The sequence below is a fragment of the Rana temporaria genome, chromosome 3, assembly GCF_905171775.1.
Source record: "Rana temporaria chromosome 3, aRanTem1.1, whole genome shotgun sequence".
Classification (NCBI taxonomy): Eukaryota; Metazoa; Chordata; class Amphibia; order Anura; family Ranidae; genus Rana; species Rana temporaria.
This window is the reverse complement of record NC_053491.1, coordinates 406975121-406991690: the sequence shown is the minus strand read 5'-3', so window position 1 is coordinate 406991690 and position 16570 is coordinate 406975121. Positions and strand designations below refer to the sequence as shown.

At 45.0% G+C, this 16570-nt stretch overlaps 1 protein-coding gene across 1 annotated transcript; it reads right to left on the bottom strand.

The window, feature by feature from the left end:
- Positions 1 to 5915: 5915 nt before the first annotated feature.
- Positions 5916 to 16536, bottom strand: ANKRD39 (ankyrin repeat domain 39). The gene is made up of 4 exons (XM_040345950.1): positions 16114 to 16536; positions 12146 to 12249; positions 8762 to 8965; positions 5916 to 6194 (listed from the first exon to the last, which is right to left on the bottom strand). Exons 1-4 carry the CDS (start codon positions 16220 to 16222, stop codon positions 6057 to 6059), a joined length of 555 nt encoding a protein of 184 aa, XP_040201884.1. The 5' UTR covers positions 16223 to 16536; the 3' UTR covers positions 5916 to 6056.
- Between the last annotated feature and the right edge of the window lie 34 nt (positions 16537 to 16570).

The window sequence follows — 16570 nt, the reverse complement described above, 5'->3', positions numbered from 1 at the left end:
CTGTGACAGGTGCCGATTGGCCAGCTCTGTCAGTAATGAAAGAAGATGATAAAAAATAAATGGGATTTTTGGTTTGCTTAGAAAATCTTTTCCTTAAATTATATCACGGGACACAGAGTCTTTATATTCATTACAGATAGGAGGTGTCTGCTGACCCCTTCAAAAATAATTTGATCATTGGCAAAAAAAAAAAAAAAAAAAAAAAGACAGGAAGCCCCTCCAAATAGGCAAGGCAAAAAATTATAGGGGGGTACAGGGTCTCTGTACCGTGATGCACCAAAAATGCCAGTTTGTTTATTGTACATGATGCGACAAAGCGCATCTTTCTATCCACAATTAGGAACAGGGACGTCCCAAAACACCGAACATGGGGGAGGGCAACAGGCCCCACATAACCAAACAGGTTAAAACTTCATATGGTAGCCTGCAAAACACGCTGCCAAAAGGGTAGACTTAACATCCATTTGGTCTTTGGTGCATACTCTTACCATGTTTTCCAAGTCGTGGCTTTACAAACTTCAACTTTGAAGACGGATGATGAATATCCCAAAAGCACAGACATGCCTAGTCACATGAACGGTCAATGAAAAAGATGGAGCTTTCCTTTTAAGCCATAAGCTAACTGAGCCAACAAAAAAATATTCGTTCTGGAAGCTGTGTCGCCCTTCAATCTGACTGCCAAGCAGCAGTCTACCTAAGGTAATACCTGACAACAGGAACCACTTCCAAGGTGTAAAAGAGCCTTGTCTGTGGCTTAGGACAAAAAGACTAACCCAAATGTCCTCGCTGAGATGCAATGAAGAGACCACCTTATTGGGGTAGAGCAGCCATAAAATCACTGGAATTCCACTTGAGTCTGTGAAGTAGAAAAAGATCGGAGCTATAACAGTGAAGAGTTGGGAGAACTGGTCCCAAAGTGTCACCAGAGCAATCACTGTGAACAATTGAGGATTTATGGTCCTGATGAAAACCATGTCCACCTTTGCATTGAATCTGAATACCAGAAGATCTACACGTAGGGGTTCCCTATCATTGACAGATCTCCTCAAACACGCCTGGGTGGCGCATCTACTCCCCCAGAGACAGTTGTTGGCAGCTGAGAAAAATGTTCATGTTTAGAATGTATACCACAGACAAGAGTGGATACATGGAGTTCCATCCAAGACAGCAATGTGGTCCAGTTCCTCAAGGGCCACAATACTTATAGTACCCCTTTGAAGATTTATGTACACCATTGTGTAGTCCAACTGAAACCTCCAAAAGGAAAGCCCTTCAACACTAAATAATAAATCAGCAAGGCAAATCGGCTTTAATTCCATGATATCAAACAATGATTGCTCCTGCAGGGACCAGGTATCCTGGATCAAGAGATGGCCCAGAACACCTCCCCAGCCCAGCATCCATTGTTAGGGGCCTCCAGGACCAAGGGAGGGTCAATTTTACAATCTGTGTAGAGGTCTGCCAGTCCAGATAGTCTCATACTGGGGTTTAGTGACATCTGGGAATCCAGCGATTGCAATCTCATGTCCCATACCACCAAGACAATCTGTTAGGAGGAGTCTGGAATGAAACTTTGAAAGAGACTACCATCCTCCCCAGAACCCTCATGAGAGAAGTGTCAGTCATTCCTAGGAGTCTATCTGAGCCCTCTCCAGGACTTGGACTGGGAGGGAATATTGGTATCAATGGACACAACTTCAAAGTGACTGTATGTAAACTCACTGCAAAGTATATTCCCATGGGCAATACGTTTAAAAGGCTAAAAATAAAACCTATATGGCTCAGGGACAAAGATAAAATGGCTATAAATAATAAATAAAAAAAAAAAAGCGTAAAAAAAAAAAAAAAATGCAGGAACGCAATCATTGTTTACATTTTACAAATAATATAACAAAATATGTAAAAAGGAAATCAAGGAAGCAACAATTCAAAACAAATGACAGATTTCAAAAGATAGGACAACCCCCCCAAAAAAGGTGAGGTATAATCTAGAGCGGGTGACTGGGGACAAAGAGAAGGCAAATGTATTAAATACTTACTTCAATATTTAGGGACTCGTTAATGACTGGAATGGTAACACTGGATTGGCGCAGGGCCAATGTGGTGCCCATATTTAAAATCAAATTCTTTACCAAGTAACTATAGACCTGTTAGTTTAACTTCTATAGATGGGAAGATACTGGAGAGTTTAACCACTTAAGGACCGCCTCCTGCACATTTACGTCGGCAGAATGGCACGGCTGGGCACAGGCACGTCTTGTGCTAGTACCCGGTCGCGCGCCCACGACCCGGTCCGAAGCTTCGGGACCTGATCGCCGCTGGAGTCCCGCGATCGTTCCCCGGAGCTGAAGAACAGGGAGAGCCGTGTGTAAACACAGCTTCCCCGTTCTTCACTGTGGCGGCGTCATCGATCGTGTGATCCCTTTTATAGGGATACACAACCGATGACGTCACACCTACAGCCACACCCCCCTACAGTTGTAAACACACATGAGGTCACACATAACCCCATCAGCGCCCCCTTGTGGTTAACTCCCAAACTGCAATTGTCATTTTCACAGTAAACAATGCATTTTAAATGCATCTTTTGCTGTGAAAATGACAATGGTCCCAAAAATGTGTCAAAATTGTCCGAAGTGTCCGCCATAATGTCGCAAGTCACGGGAAAAAAAAAAAAAAAAAAAAAAAAAAAAAAAAAAAAAAATCGCTGATCGCCGCCATTAGTAGTAATTTTTTTTTATAAAAATGCAATAAAACTATCCCCTATTTTGTAAACGCTATAATTTTTGCGCAAACCAACCGATAAACGCTTTTTGTGATTTTTTTTTTTTACCAAAAATATGTAGAAGAATACGTATCAGCCTAAACTGAGGGAATTTTTTTTTTTTTAATATATATTTTTGGGTGATATTTATTATAGCAAAAAGTAAAAAATATTGCATTTTTTCCAAAATTTTCGCTCTATTTTTGTTTATAGCGCAAAAAATAAAAACCGCAGAGGTGATCAAATACCACCAAAAGAAAGCTCTATTTGTGGGAAAAAAAGGACGCCAATTTTGTTTGGGAGCCACGGCACACGACAGGCGCAATTGTCTGTTAAAGCGACGCAGCGCAGAATCGCAAAACCTGGCCGGGTCCTTTAGCTGCATTTTGGTCCGGGTCTTAAGTGGTTAATAAAAGACCACATAGATGAGTTCTTGCTTGAAAAAAATATTTTAAGCAACAGACAGCATTGATTCATGAAAGACAGAAGTTGTCAAACAAACCTGATTTCTTTTTATGAGGCGGCAAGTTAAACCTTGGACAGAGGGGTGGCTGTAGACATGCTATACCTGTTTTTTTCAAAAGCGTTTGACGCAGTTCCCCAGAATCCCCACACACGGCTCATGCGTAAAGTAGAGTAAACAGGCTTGGAAATATCAATTTGTAAATGGATAGAAAACTGGCTAAAAGACAGAATTTAGAGAGTAGCGGTTAATGATTCTTACTCTGAATAGTCTAAGGTTATCGGTGGTGTACCCCAAGGGACCCTTACTTTTTTAATATCTTCATAAAAGATATAGGGTCTGTGATTAAAAGTAAAATTTCTGTCTTTGCAGAGGACACCAAGCTATGCAGTGGAATAACATCCTTACAGGATGTCTCCAATTTACAAGCTGACCTCTAATTGGGTAACCAAGTGGCAAATGAGGTTATTCACTTTGGCAGGGTTTGACAAATTTGCTTGGAATCTAGGAGCCAGCTAAAAAAGTTAGGAGCCAGAAAACGCGCCCCCGTCCTGCCAAGCTTGCGCGCAGAAGCGAACACATACCTGAGTGGCGCCCGCATATGTAAACGGTATTCAAACCACACATGTGCGGTATCGCCGCGATCGTTGGAGCGAGAGCAATAATTCTAGCCCTAAACCTTCTTTGTAACTCAAAACATGTAACCTGTAGAATTTTTTAAACGTCGCCTATGGAGATTTTAAAGGGTAAAAGTTTGACGGCATTCCACGAGCGGACGCAATTTTTAAGCGTGACATGTTGGGTATAAATTTACTCGGCGTAACATTGTCTTTCACAATATAAAAAAAAATTGGGGTAACTTTACTGTTGTCTTATTTTTTTAATTAAAAAAAAGTGTATTTTTTCCCCCAAAAAAGTGCGCTTGTAAGACCGCTGCGCAAATACGGTGTGACAGAAAAGTATTTCAACGATCGCCATTTTATTCTCTAGGGTGTTAGAATAAAAAAATATATATATATAATGTTTGGGGGTTCTAATTAGAGGGAAGGAGATGGCAGTGAAAAAACACTTTAAGAACTGCTGTTTTACTTGTAATGCCAACGGCCACCACCAGATGGCGCCAGGTCACAGAAGTAAGCTTGGGCCTTCACAAGGCTGCAAAGCCGCGGCCTCAATTACCAGCTGTCGTGGGCGCGCACGGAGACACAGGATCCTGTGCCTCCATGCGCCCCCGCCGCACGATCGCGGCGGCCTCAATTACCGGCGGGCGCCAGGTCACAATTGCGACCGGATTTTGCACTTGGGGGCTAAGATTATGCATGCAGCATACATACTAAGGGGAGTACAACTGGGGGAATTCATAGGTGGAGAAGGATCTGGTGGTTTTGGTAGATCAGAAGTTCAATAATGGCATGCAATGCCAAGCCCTTTCTTGTATGGAGAGAGAGAAAGTCAAATCATTAGTAAGACCTCATCTGGAATATGCAGTTCAGTTTTGGGCACCAATTCTCAAAAAAGGATAAACGGGGAACTGGAGAAAGTACAGAGAAGGGCAATCAAACTGATAATAGGCATGGAGGAGCTCAGCTGTAAGGGAAAGATTAGAGGAACTGAATTTATTCACTCTTGAGGAGAATAAGGGGGCATATGATAAACATGTACAAATACATAAGTGGTCCATATAGTGAACTTAGTGTTAGGCTGGCTTCACACTGAAGCATCAGCCGCGGTGACATCGTGTTTACCGCGATATTCGGGCGCTAGCGGTGAGGTTTTAACCCCCGCTAGCGGCCGAAAAAGGGTTAATACTGCCCGTGTTGCGGCGGTATTACCGCGCTTTCCCATTGATTTCAATGGGAAGGCGTGGTATAGGAGCGGTGAACACACCGCTCCTATACCGCGGTAAAGATGCGGCTAGCAGGACTTTTGGAGCGTTCCTGCTAGCGCATCGCTTCAATGTGAAAGCCTTCGGGCTTTCACATTGAAGAGTACAGGGCATGATTTTTCATGCGGTATAGCAGCGCTATTTTTAGCGCTGTACCGCATGAAAAACGTCCCAATGTGAAAGGGGCCTTAGAGTTAAAATCTGATTGCTTCTGTAGCAAATTGGAGAATGCTTAGAACTTCTAGACCTTACCAGAGAGAGAAAGAGAGACTGCAAACATGACTGCTGGACAGCAATAATAAAACTAGATAAAAACTTGCATTAAAAAGTTTCTAAAAATCATTTGCATACAAACTTAGGCCTTTTTTCTTTTTTTAATATTCCTTTAAAGTGCATGCATGCATTTTTACACGAGTTCTGAAATGTATTTTTGATTTTTTGGTTTTAAAAGGCCTTTTTCTACTTCTGTATTATCATGTAAACTTAACAGACCACATGAAAGTTGATCTAAATCTGTGATTACATGTGCATCAATCTTGAACCAAATTCTTGATTGAGTGTCATTCTTTTATGTTGGAGAAGGACTATGATGCTTCACTGGGTTCCAATAACTAGGAAACACCTTTACCTCCTTAAAGAATGCTAGACATCTTGAATTATGCCTGTGAAGAACAAACTTGTCTCTGTGCTGTACATGGGTGCTCAGCTCACTAGAAAGGCCAGCATCCCACATCATTTAGAGTTCTGCATTTACATGCATGGAAAACCTATGAAAAATGCATTTGACTCACATTTTCATTTACTTCAGTGGTTCTTCTTTCTCTTCATTTTATATTTAAAGCAAACATACTGGAGAACTGGTCACACTGAAGCGCATGACCAAAGGCATGAGGCACTGTATGAGACTTCCACCGACATGAAACTTACTTGATGACATTTAAAATTTATATAGAGAAAACATCAGCTGCCTTGGATGGTGCCAAATCTGCAGCAGTTTGGCCTCTACAGTCTTGTATATCACTGATCCCTTTACAGTGATGAAGGAGGAAATGGCACATCTCCTGTTGACCTCCTTCTGCTGCCTGTTGGGCAAACAACAAATATAAGGAAATTAAGAATGACGTCAAGATTCAGGATCTCACAGATTCAAAGGGAGAACATCTCAAATCTATTCATCTACTGTGAGGACTTGCTGAGTCTCACTAGTAAAATAACTGCCAAATTAAAAGCATGTACTGTATATAAAAACATTTTATGTGGATAATTTGGTAACTGTTCCATATAATTAGTCATGGACAAAACAATAACATTTTCGGATTTTGAGCAACTGGGAGATTGGCACAATGTGATGATGTAAAACCATTAGCTTTCAGCATGGAAAAAAGTACAGAGTATATATTAAAAATAAATAATTTAGCGATATGGTTAGCTTCATTTACTGTAAAGGCCAAATTTGGCAATTTTTTTGGGGGAGAAGCAGGTCCGGGTACCTGGTTTTGACAAGTACCCACTTCCAGACAGATCACTGTGGCAATCTATGTGGAAGTTTGGTCCCCCCTCCTTCCGCCTGCAGCTTTTTGCAACATATCACAGGTCCCAGAAAACTGCGAGACCATTCACAAAGCGCAGTGCGGCCCCCGCATGCCCAGTAGCAAACCATCTGTACAGCTGGAAGGCTTCACTGTCGGTTCCCCTTACTTAAGATGCCGGAGCCTGCACCTGACAGTCGGTTGAAGATTCAGCTTGTGTGAGGCACAATATTATTATGATGTAAAATCATTAGCTTTCAGCATGGAAAAAAGTAGAGTATATATTAAAAATACAAATTTAGGGATATGGTTGGCTTCATTTACTGTAAAGGGGGGTATGCACAATAAGAAAATCGGGCAAACATTTTTCTGATTTTTCTCGATGTTTCACAGCAAGTTGGAAAATGAAAGAAGATTTGTACGATGCACAACAAAAAGGTTTTTCTAGTTGTTTATTGTTTCTGATCATGCGCAGACTTTGTTTTCAGATTTTTCTTGTACGAAAACGTTATACATTAAAACGAAAATTGTTCGTTCTGTTCCCGAACATTTTTCGCGTTATTCCCTTTAAGAATTTTTGTACTTAAATTCGAATTGGCTGTCAAAAGTTGTGCACAAACTATACGAACATTCTTTGGATGAAAATGTTTGCCGATTTTCTTATAGGAACAGTCCAGGTTCACATATATGAGATGCGGGAACCAGAGCGATTCCAGTGCAGGTTCCCCGCATCTCATATCACCTGCCTGTGGTTCACTCAATGCTGGGTTGTTTTTTAAAAATTGTCGCGGGGTTCCCCTTCAAGATCAGAGCATGCCATAGTCGAATCAGTTAGGACAATGACCCGACTTGAAGGAGATTCAATGGGCTCAAAGTTGGACCAAATTAGTGCAGAAACCTTTTTCGAAGTCAGACAGACTTGTGTCGGATCAGTTAAGACACAGTCGCTGTAGATCTGTGCTGGACATTTAAGGAAAATAAAAAACAGCATTTTAGCTTGCACATGATTGGATAAAATCAGCAGAGCTTCCCCTCATTTCAGATCTTCCCCTCAGATCTATAGCGGTCTACAGCGACAGCACGTACAAGTGCACTTGTAGTGCAAAGTGGATTTGCCTTTAGCAAAATGACCCCCAGTATATTGCTTCCCCTACCAATTGTTCGAGAGAGACAGATCAGTTGCTGCCAATTGCTGTTCACTCTCTGTATCACCTAGCAAGCTATTGTTTGGCTTCATGTACACAGGACGTTTTTACAACCTCTCCTGAAAGATTTAACTTGATAGATAGTAACCCACATTTAAAACGTTAGTTTTGCTGCATTTACATGCCGCGTTTGCGTTAACCTTCTATTTTTTTTCTAAATAGCCAAAAATTTAAAAACGCCTGCAAGGTAAATGTGGCTAAACGCGCATTACCACGTTTAGTGCTTGAAATGCCTCTAAACTCAGTTTCTGAACCCATTTTTTTTTTCTTCGAAACTCTGCTGCCTAGAAATTACCTATAAACGACCCTGTGTACATGTACTGATAAGATAAGAGGAACGTTCAGGAGCAGTTGGAAAAAAATGACCAATTGCTCCTAAACGTTCGTTTACCAGCAGCAGTGTAAATGAGGCCTTAGGCTGGAGAGGAGCTTCCCTAAAACAGAATAGAGATAGCATCCTGGAAACGGCACATTTAGTAATAGAGGAGAAAGGAAGGCTCCATTCATACTATCCCAGTGCGACTTTGAGTCGACTTCTTTACACTCAATGGACCTACGTTGCACCAAAAGGTATTGTAGTGCACCTTTTCAAAATAGTTGTGACTTTAGTCTTTAGACCAGTCATGCTTGTGTGAATGGAGCCTAAAGAAGGAAGTAGAAGATCATGGGAGAAGTGATTGCATTCCACACACTGGACTCTCAGCTCCACTCAAGCAAGACACCCATAATGGTCTCGTGCTGACTCCTAGGTTACATGTTACCTTATCGGATATGGTTTCTGTGTGAAGAAGATTTTAGTGTGCAAGCGCATTACTTTTATTTTTCTATAATTAAGATCTACTAAAGGATTCTTATGCACTCTTTTACAACAGTTCACACTCTGCTACGGTTTCATAGAGTTTCTGCTACATTTACCTTGTGGAGAACAGTCCTTCCATCTGAGTCTTTCTTGAAGGGGTCTGCTCCATATTTCAGTAATAGCTGAACCACGGGAAGGTGACCACAGTATGCTGCTCGGTGTAGAGCTGTGCTGCCTCCATGTGTCTGAGCATTGCAGTCAGCTCCAACACTCAAAAGAAAGCTACATACAGGCAAATGGCCATTTCGAGAGCAATAGTGCTGGGGAAAAAAAGTAGTTTTAAATACAGTGCCAACAGGTTTAGCCTATTGAATTATTTTTTTAAATATAATCTTTTTTTCATCTCTTTATTGAATATAAAGTACATACAATATTTCAATCGCAGTTGAATAGTCTGTACCGGCCCAATTTATACAACAATACTTAAATTTCCCGTTTTACAAAAACCCATCCCTAAACCTACCCATACCCCCCCCCCATCCTACCCACCCTCTTCTCTCCGACCAACCATCTCATGTCATGTCATGTTGCCCTTTACCCATCATCCTTCCTGCTCTATACCATCCTTTCTGCTAATCTCTGTGTCTGCTTATATTTTAGCCAGTCTTGCCATTTCAGTTTGTACCCACTTCTCCTACCTCCCCAATAAACCTTAGGTATTCCGTATAATAAATATTATTTATTTTACATAGCCAATTCCTCACCGTAGGGCTCTTGGGATCCTTCCACTGTCTAAGAATCAAACTTTTCCCTGCATTTAGGAAATGGGGAAGTAAGGTTCTCATGTACTAGGCATTTTGGCCCAATGAAACAGGCATACCCACGGCTCCTCTGGTATTTTAATTCCAGTAATTTCCTCTATTACTAATATCACTTTGTTCCAATACATTTTAATTTTTGGGCATGACCACCATAAGTGCGACATAGTTCCCGGTTCCGAACAGCCCCTCCAACAAAATTTAGAGGTTTCCTTTTGATAGTGGTGTGCTATGTCCAGGGTTATATACACCACTACCTTCCCTACTGACAGAATGGCAGTCTGCCTTGTTTACATAGGCAGGCCACCGTTCTGCTTCTGTCCCAGCAGACAAAGTCCCCTGGACCCACTCTGTCCAATCACAGCAGGAGCGGGTCACCCTGAAAGCGTAGGATCACGTACCAGTACATGATCCTGCACAGGAGAGCCACCTTGTCGCGGCTGGGCACATAAACGTATAGGTATGTTGTCCTAAAGGCACAGCCGCGGGGTCTCCGTGACCGCGGACCCAATCGCCGCTGGAGTCCCGCGATCGGTCCCCGGAGCTGAAGAACGGGGAGAGCCGTGTGTAAACACGGCTTCCCCGTTCTTCACTGTGGCTCCGTCATCGATCGTGTCATCCCTTTTATAGGGGGACACAATCGATGACGTCACACCTACAGCCACACCCCCCTACAGTTGTAAACACATTTCAGGGAACACATAACCCCAACAGCGCCCCCTGTGGTTAACTCCCAAACTGCAACTGTCATTTTCACAATAAACAATGCATTTAAATGCATTTTTTGCTGTGAAAACGACAATGGTCCCAAAAATGTGTCAAAATTGTCCGAAGTGTCCGCCATAATGTCGCAGTCTCACAAAAAAAAAAAAAAAAAAAAACGCTGATCGCCGCCATAAGTAGTAAAAAAAAAAATATTATTAATAAAAATGCAATAAAACTATCCCCTATTTTGTAAACGCTATAAATGTTGCGCAAACCAACCGATAAACGCTTATTGCGATTTTTTTTTTACCAAAAATAGGTAGAAGAATACGTATCGGCCTAAACTGAGGAAAAATATGTTTTTTTATATATTTTTGGGGGCTATTTATTATAGCAAAAAGTAAAAAATATTGACTTTTTTTTTCAAAATGGTAGCTGTATTTTTGTTTATAGCGCAAAAAAAAAAAAAAAACCCTGCAGAGGTGATCAAATACGACCAAAAGAAAGCTCTATTTGTGGGGAAAAAAGGACGCCAATGTTGTTTGGGAGCCACGTTCCACGACCGTGCAATTGTCTGTTAAAGCGACGCAGTTCTGAATCACAAAACCTGGCCGGGTCCTTTTGCGGGATTTTGGTCTGGGTCTTAAGTGGTTAAAGTGGAACAAAAGACCACGAAAAAAAAAAATCCAGTGCAATACAAACAGACCTCTGATCAGATATATTCTGACATTCTGTGCTCTTGTTCTGTATACACTAGACGGGTTATAATAAGCTGTACATGGTGCTGCATAAGCAGGAGGCAGCTTCACCAACTTCTACAGGCCCTCTATGGCAACCCACAGATATTGTACATAGCCTGCAGAAACCCTTATAAATAAAGGCAATTAACCACTTCAGAACCATTTTGCTGTTCAATGACTGGCCACTTTTTGCGATTCGCCACTGCGTCGCTTTAACTGGCAATTGAGCAGTCGTGCGATGTGGCTCCCAAACAAAAATTTACGTCCTTTTTTTCCCCACAAATAGAGCTTTCTTTTGGTGGTATTTGATCACCTCTGCGGTTTTTATTTTTTGCGCTATAAACAAAAATAGAGCGACAATTTTGAAAAAAAAAATGAATATTTTTTACTTTTTGCTATAATAAATATCCCCCAAAAATATATAAAAAAAATAAGATTTTTTTCCTCAGTTTATGCCGATACGTATTCTTCTAGCGCAATAAGCGTTTATTGATTGGTTTGCGCAAAAGTTATAGCGTCTACAAAATAGGGGATCGTTTTATGGCATTTTTATTAATATTTTTTTTTTTTTACTAGTAATGGCGGCGATCTGCAATTTTTATCGGTACTGCGACCTTATGGCAGAAACATCAGACACTTTTGCCAAATTTTTGGGACCATTGGCATTTTTATAGCGATCAGTGTTATAAAAATGCATTGATTACTGTAAACATTTCACTGGCAGAAAAGGGGTTAACACTAGGGGGCGATCAAGGGGTTAATTATGTTCCCTAAAGTGTGTTCTAACTAAGGGGGGTGGGACTGACTTGGGGAAATGACAGATCGCTGTTCATACATTGTATGAACATACGATCAGTCATTTCTCCCCCTGAAAGAACCGGGAGCTGTGCGTTTACACACACACAGTTCCCGCTCTGTCTCCAGCGATCGCGCACTCGCATTAGCACCAGGGGCGAGCAGGGTGCACGCGCGCGCCCCTAGTGGCCGTAGAGCAACATCAAGTTATATTACGTGATTTCGCGCAGCCGAGCCAACCTGCCGCAGGTGGGCGGTCGGCAAGTGGTTAAATAACAATCGGCAGATGCAAAGACAGTAAATCAATACACCGCCTTTAGAGGTTTGCATCCAGTCCTTTATCAAATGCGGAATGGTACAGGAGTCATTTTATTCCACAGTTACTGCAAAAGCTGCAATTCCAAACATGCAACCCAGTGGAAGATAAATACACGGGGCTCACCAGTGCTGTGTAGCCAAAGTGATCAGTCAGGTTAGGATCTGTTCCCTTCTGAATAAAGCGCTGGACACGGTTCAGGTCTCCATCCAGAGCAGCAGACCAAATTCCTGTAATAATGACAGTTTAAGTTTATTATTACGGAAAGGAAATCAGAATCAGTTCATTTTGTTTAGAAGATCAGTAAAAAAAAATTACACCTTGGAAAAAAAAAAAAAAATAAAGCTGACCCCCACATCACTTTAGTCAGTAGTTTCAATTATTTCTCTGGATCGGACTCCCCCCCCCCCCTTTAGAAGGTTTTACCCCCTTCATTACCAGACCATTTTTTGCTATTCAGCACTGCGCATGGTCATGCTACACACTGTACACAAATTACATTAATTTGTTTCTTCCCCATACAAATAGAGCTTAAGGGGTTGTAAACCATTGCGTTTTTTTTTTCACCTTAATGCATTAAGGTGAAAAAACACCTTGCAGTGACTGGACCCCCACCAATCCCCCCCCCATTTTACTTACCTGTGCTCTGAATTTTCTTTCGCGCTTCGCCGTGGCACCATATTACTACTCCCCTTGGGGCACCCAAAGCCCGGTCCAGGCTCCCAGTGGCCCAGATCCCGGTCATCCAAGCTCCCAGTGCCCCCAGTAGCCCGGTCCAGACTCCGAGTGCCCCCAGTCCAGGCACCCAATGTCCCCCAGTGCCCTGGTCCAGGCTCCCAGCACCTGGTCATACAGTGGTAGTGCCACCATGCAGTGAGGACACACTGGGGGAAACAAAGATGCCGCGGTACTTTTCTGGTGGTAATCTCGCTCAGTAATGCATTGATGAAGCATTTAGGACACTTTTGGTGTGACGAGGACCGGTGGTCGGTGTAACATGTGGCCCTTGTACATTAAGGTGACCAGATTTTTTAAATGAAATCCGGGGACATTTTTTTTTTTACTAGTAATGGCGGCAATCAGCGACTCATAGCTGGACTGCGATATTGTGGAGGACAAATCGGACACTAAGTGACACTTTGCGGGAACCAGTGACACTAGTACAGTGATCAGTGCTAAAAATATGCACTGTCACTGTACTAATGACACTAGCTGGGAAGGGGGTAACATTTAGGGCAATCAAAGGGTTAAATGTGTGCCTAACAAGTTTTTTTCTCACTGTGGGGGAGGTGCCTTTACTAAGGGAAGGCATAGATCCCTGTACCTGCTTTGCAGGAACACAGGATCAATGTCTTCCATACTGACAGAACGGCAATCTGCTACTGTTCTGCCTATGTACATAACGATCAGCGGGTCCCGGGGGACATCGAGTCCACAGGACACGCTGATTGGCTCCCATACACAGAAATGCGGGGTCATGTATATACTTGATCCTGCGCAGCGCGACCGCCCTGTAGCAGTAAATCTACTATCAGGAGATCATTAACTGGTTAACATCATCAGCATTATGATAACTCACAGGCAGGGGTCACTCCATCATGGCTCTGCCACATGACATATTATGACCAATAAGTTAACAAAATCAGCACCCAGCAGCCATGTCATGTGACACACTATGACAGAGTGCCTGCTGCCCGTGAGTTATAAAACCATCTATTATGCCAGAGAGACAGCCTCTCTCTGCCCGTCGCCGCCCCGCCTCTCTCTGCCCGTCGCCTCACAGCCTCTCTGCCCGTCGCCGCACAGCCTCTCTCTGCCCGTCGCCGCACAGCCTCTCTCTGCCCGTCGCCGCCCATCACCTCACAGCCTCTCTTTGCTCGTCACCTCACAGCCTCTCTCTGCCCGTCACCTCACAGCCTCTCTCTGCCCGTCACCTCACAGCCTCTCTCTGCCCGTCACCTCACAGCCTCTCTCTGCCCGTCACCTCACAGCCTCTCTCTGCCCGTCACCTCACAGCCTCTCTCTGCCCGTCACCTCACAGCCTCTCTCTGCCCATCACCACCCACCTCACAGCCTCTCTCTGCCCATCACCGCCCACCTCACAGCCCCTCTCCGCCCACCTCACAGCCCCTCTCCGCCCACCTCACAGTCTCTCTCTGCCCGTCGACTCACAGTCTCTCTCTGCCCATCACTGCCCCTCTCTGCCCACCTCACATCCTCTCTCTGCCCGTCGCCCCCTGCCTCACAGCCCCTCTCTGCCCGTCGCCGCCTGCCTCACAGCCCCTCTCTGCCCGACGCCGCCTGCCTCACAGCCCCTCTCTGCCCGTCGCCGCCTGCCTCACAGCCCCTTCTGCCCGTCGTCGCAGCCTCTCTCTGCCCGTCGCCGCCCGCCTCGCAGCCTCTATAGTCTCACTCTCTGGGCCCCGACTACTACTGGGCCAAGGCAGAAGAACATGTGAGCGGAGCTAAAAGGGCATGCACCCGAAACTGAAGGAATATTCCCTCCGCTCAACACACGATCATCAGAAAGGGGCACATTAATGGAAAAAAGATACCCCCCTAAGCTAGTAGGTGCGGCAGGTGTGTAATTCAGAACTGACTGGCTTTGAAATGACCTCAGCCCCTGTTCAAATCCGGGGACAGACTTGGCCCGGGACAGTGTCCTCAATCCGGGGACAAAACCGGGACAGACTTGGTCCGGGGACAGTGTCCTCAATCCGGGGACAGACTTGGTGCGGGGACAGTGCCCTCAATCCGGGACAAAACCGGGACAGACTTGGTCCGGGGACAGTGTCCTCAATCTGGAAACAAAACCGGGACAGACTTGGTCCGGGGACAGTGTGCTCAATCCGGGGACAAAACCGGGATAGACTTGGTCCGGGGACAGTGTCCTCAATCCGGGGACAAAACCGGGATAGACTTGGTCCGGGGACAGTGTGCTCAATCCGGGGACAAAACCGGGATAGACTTGGTCCGGGGACAGTGTGCTCAATCCGGGGACAAAACCGGGATAGACTTGGTCCGGGGACAGTGTGCTCAATCCGGGGACAAAACCGGGATAGACTTGGTCCGGGGACAGTGTCCTCAATCCGGAAACAAAACCGGGACAGACTTGGTCCGGGGACAGTGTCCTCAATCCGGAAACAAAACCGGGACAGACTTGGTCCGGGGACAGTGTCCTCAATCTGGGGACAAAACCGGGATAGACTTGGTCCGGGGACAGTGTGCTCAATCCGGGGACAAAACCGGGATAGACTTGGTCCGGGGACAGTGTCCTCAATCCGGAAACAAAACCGGGACAGACTTGGTCCGGGGACAGTGTCCTCAATCTGGAAACAAAACCGGGACAGACTTGGTCCGGGGACAGTGTGCTCAATCCGGGGACAAAACCGGGATAGACTTGGTCCGGGGACAGTGTCCTCAATCCGGGGACAAAACCGGGATAGACTTGGTCCGGGGACAGTGTGCTCAATCCGGGGACAAAACCGGGATAGACTTGGTCCGGGGACAGTGTGCTCAATCCGGGGACAAAACCGGGATAGACTTGGTCCGGGGACAGTGTGCTCAATCCGGGGACAAAACCGGGATAGACTTGGTCCGGGGACAGTGTCCTCAATCCGGAAACAAAACCGGGACAGACTTGGTCCGGGGACAGTGTCCTCAATCTGGAAACAAAACCGGGACAGACTTGGTCCGGGGACAGTGTGCTCAATCCGGGGACAAAACCGGGATAGACTTGGTCCGGGGACAGTGTCCTCAATCCGGAAACAAAACCGGGACAGACTTGGTCCGGGGACAGTGTCCTCAATCTGGGGACAAAACCGGGGATGTCTGGTCACCCTATTGTACACTGGAATGTGAGAAGTGTAAAAGAGGCGCCAAGTATGAGCAACTCTCTATAGGTGCCCAGACAGGAGAACTTCCTCACACAGACCTTATGGAAGTGTATTGGGGTGATTGGAAGAGAGGCGCGGTGTGCGCGACATTCCAGTACCACTTCTAGTCAGGATGAGGAGTTTGGCGCATTCTTAGAATACATGAGAGAAACTTCCCACACTCTTCCTCTCCCCAGCCCGCCCTGTGTGACCTCTCACCTCTCTGGAAGTCCATCTCCAGCACAGTTTCCCTCAGGCCGCTCCCCGCTCCCATACAACACCCATCACAGCCCCGGGGGTGAGAGGTGCAGCCACCCGCTTCCTCCATACTGACCAATAGCGGCCGGTCACACTCCGCTACATACAACGGCCATGGCCCTCGGCTCTAACCAGCATGTGCCAGCGGCCAATCAGCGAGGGGAAACATCTCATCCAATAGGAGAGGCCTGCCAATAAGATAATTCTCCACTGCTGTTGTCCTCCCCCACATGCACCAGCAGATGGCAAACCAGAGCAAGGTCCTCCCAGGGTGATGTGCACGAGAATTCTCACCCCACCCACACAGCTAATACAATGCATTGGCTGACTCGCGTTCCCCCGGGCTCAGTCATCAGTCACGCTGGTTTATTAGTCATGACGTTCCCATCATGGCTATGAACACCACGCCCTCTTCTAA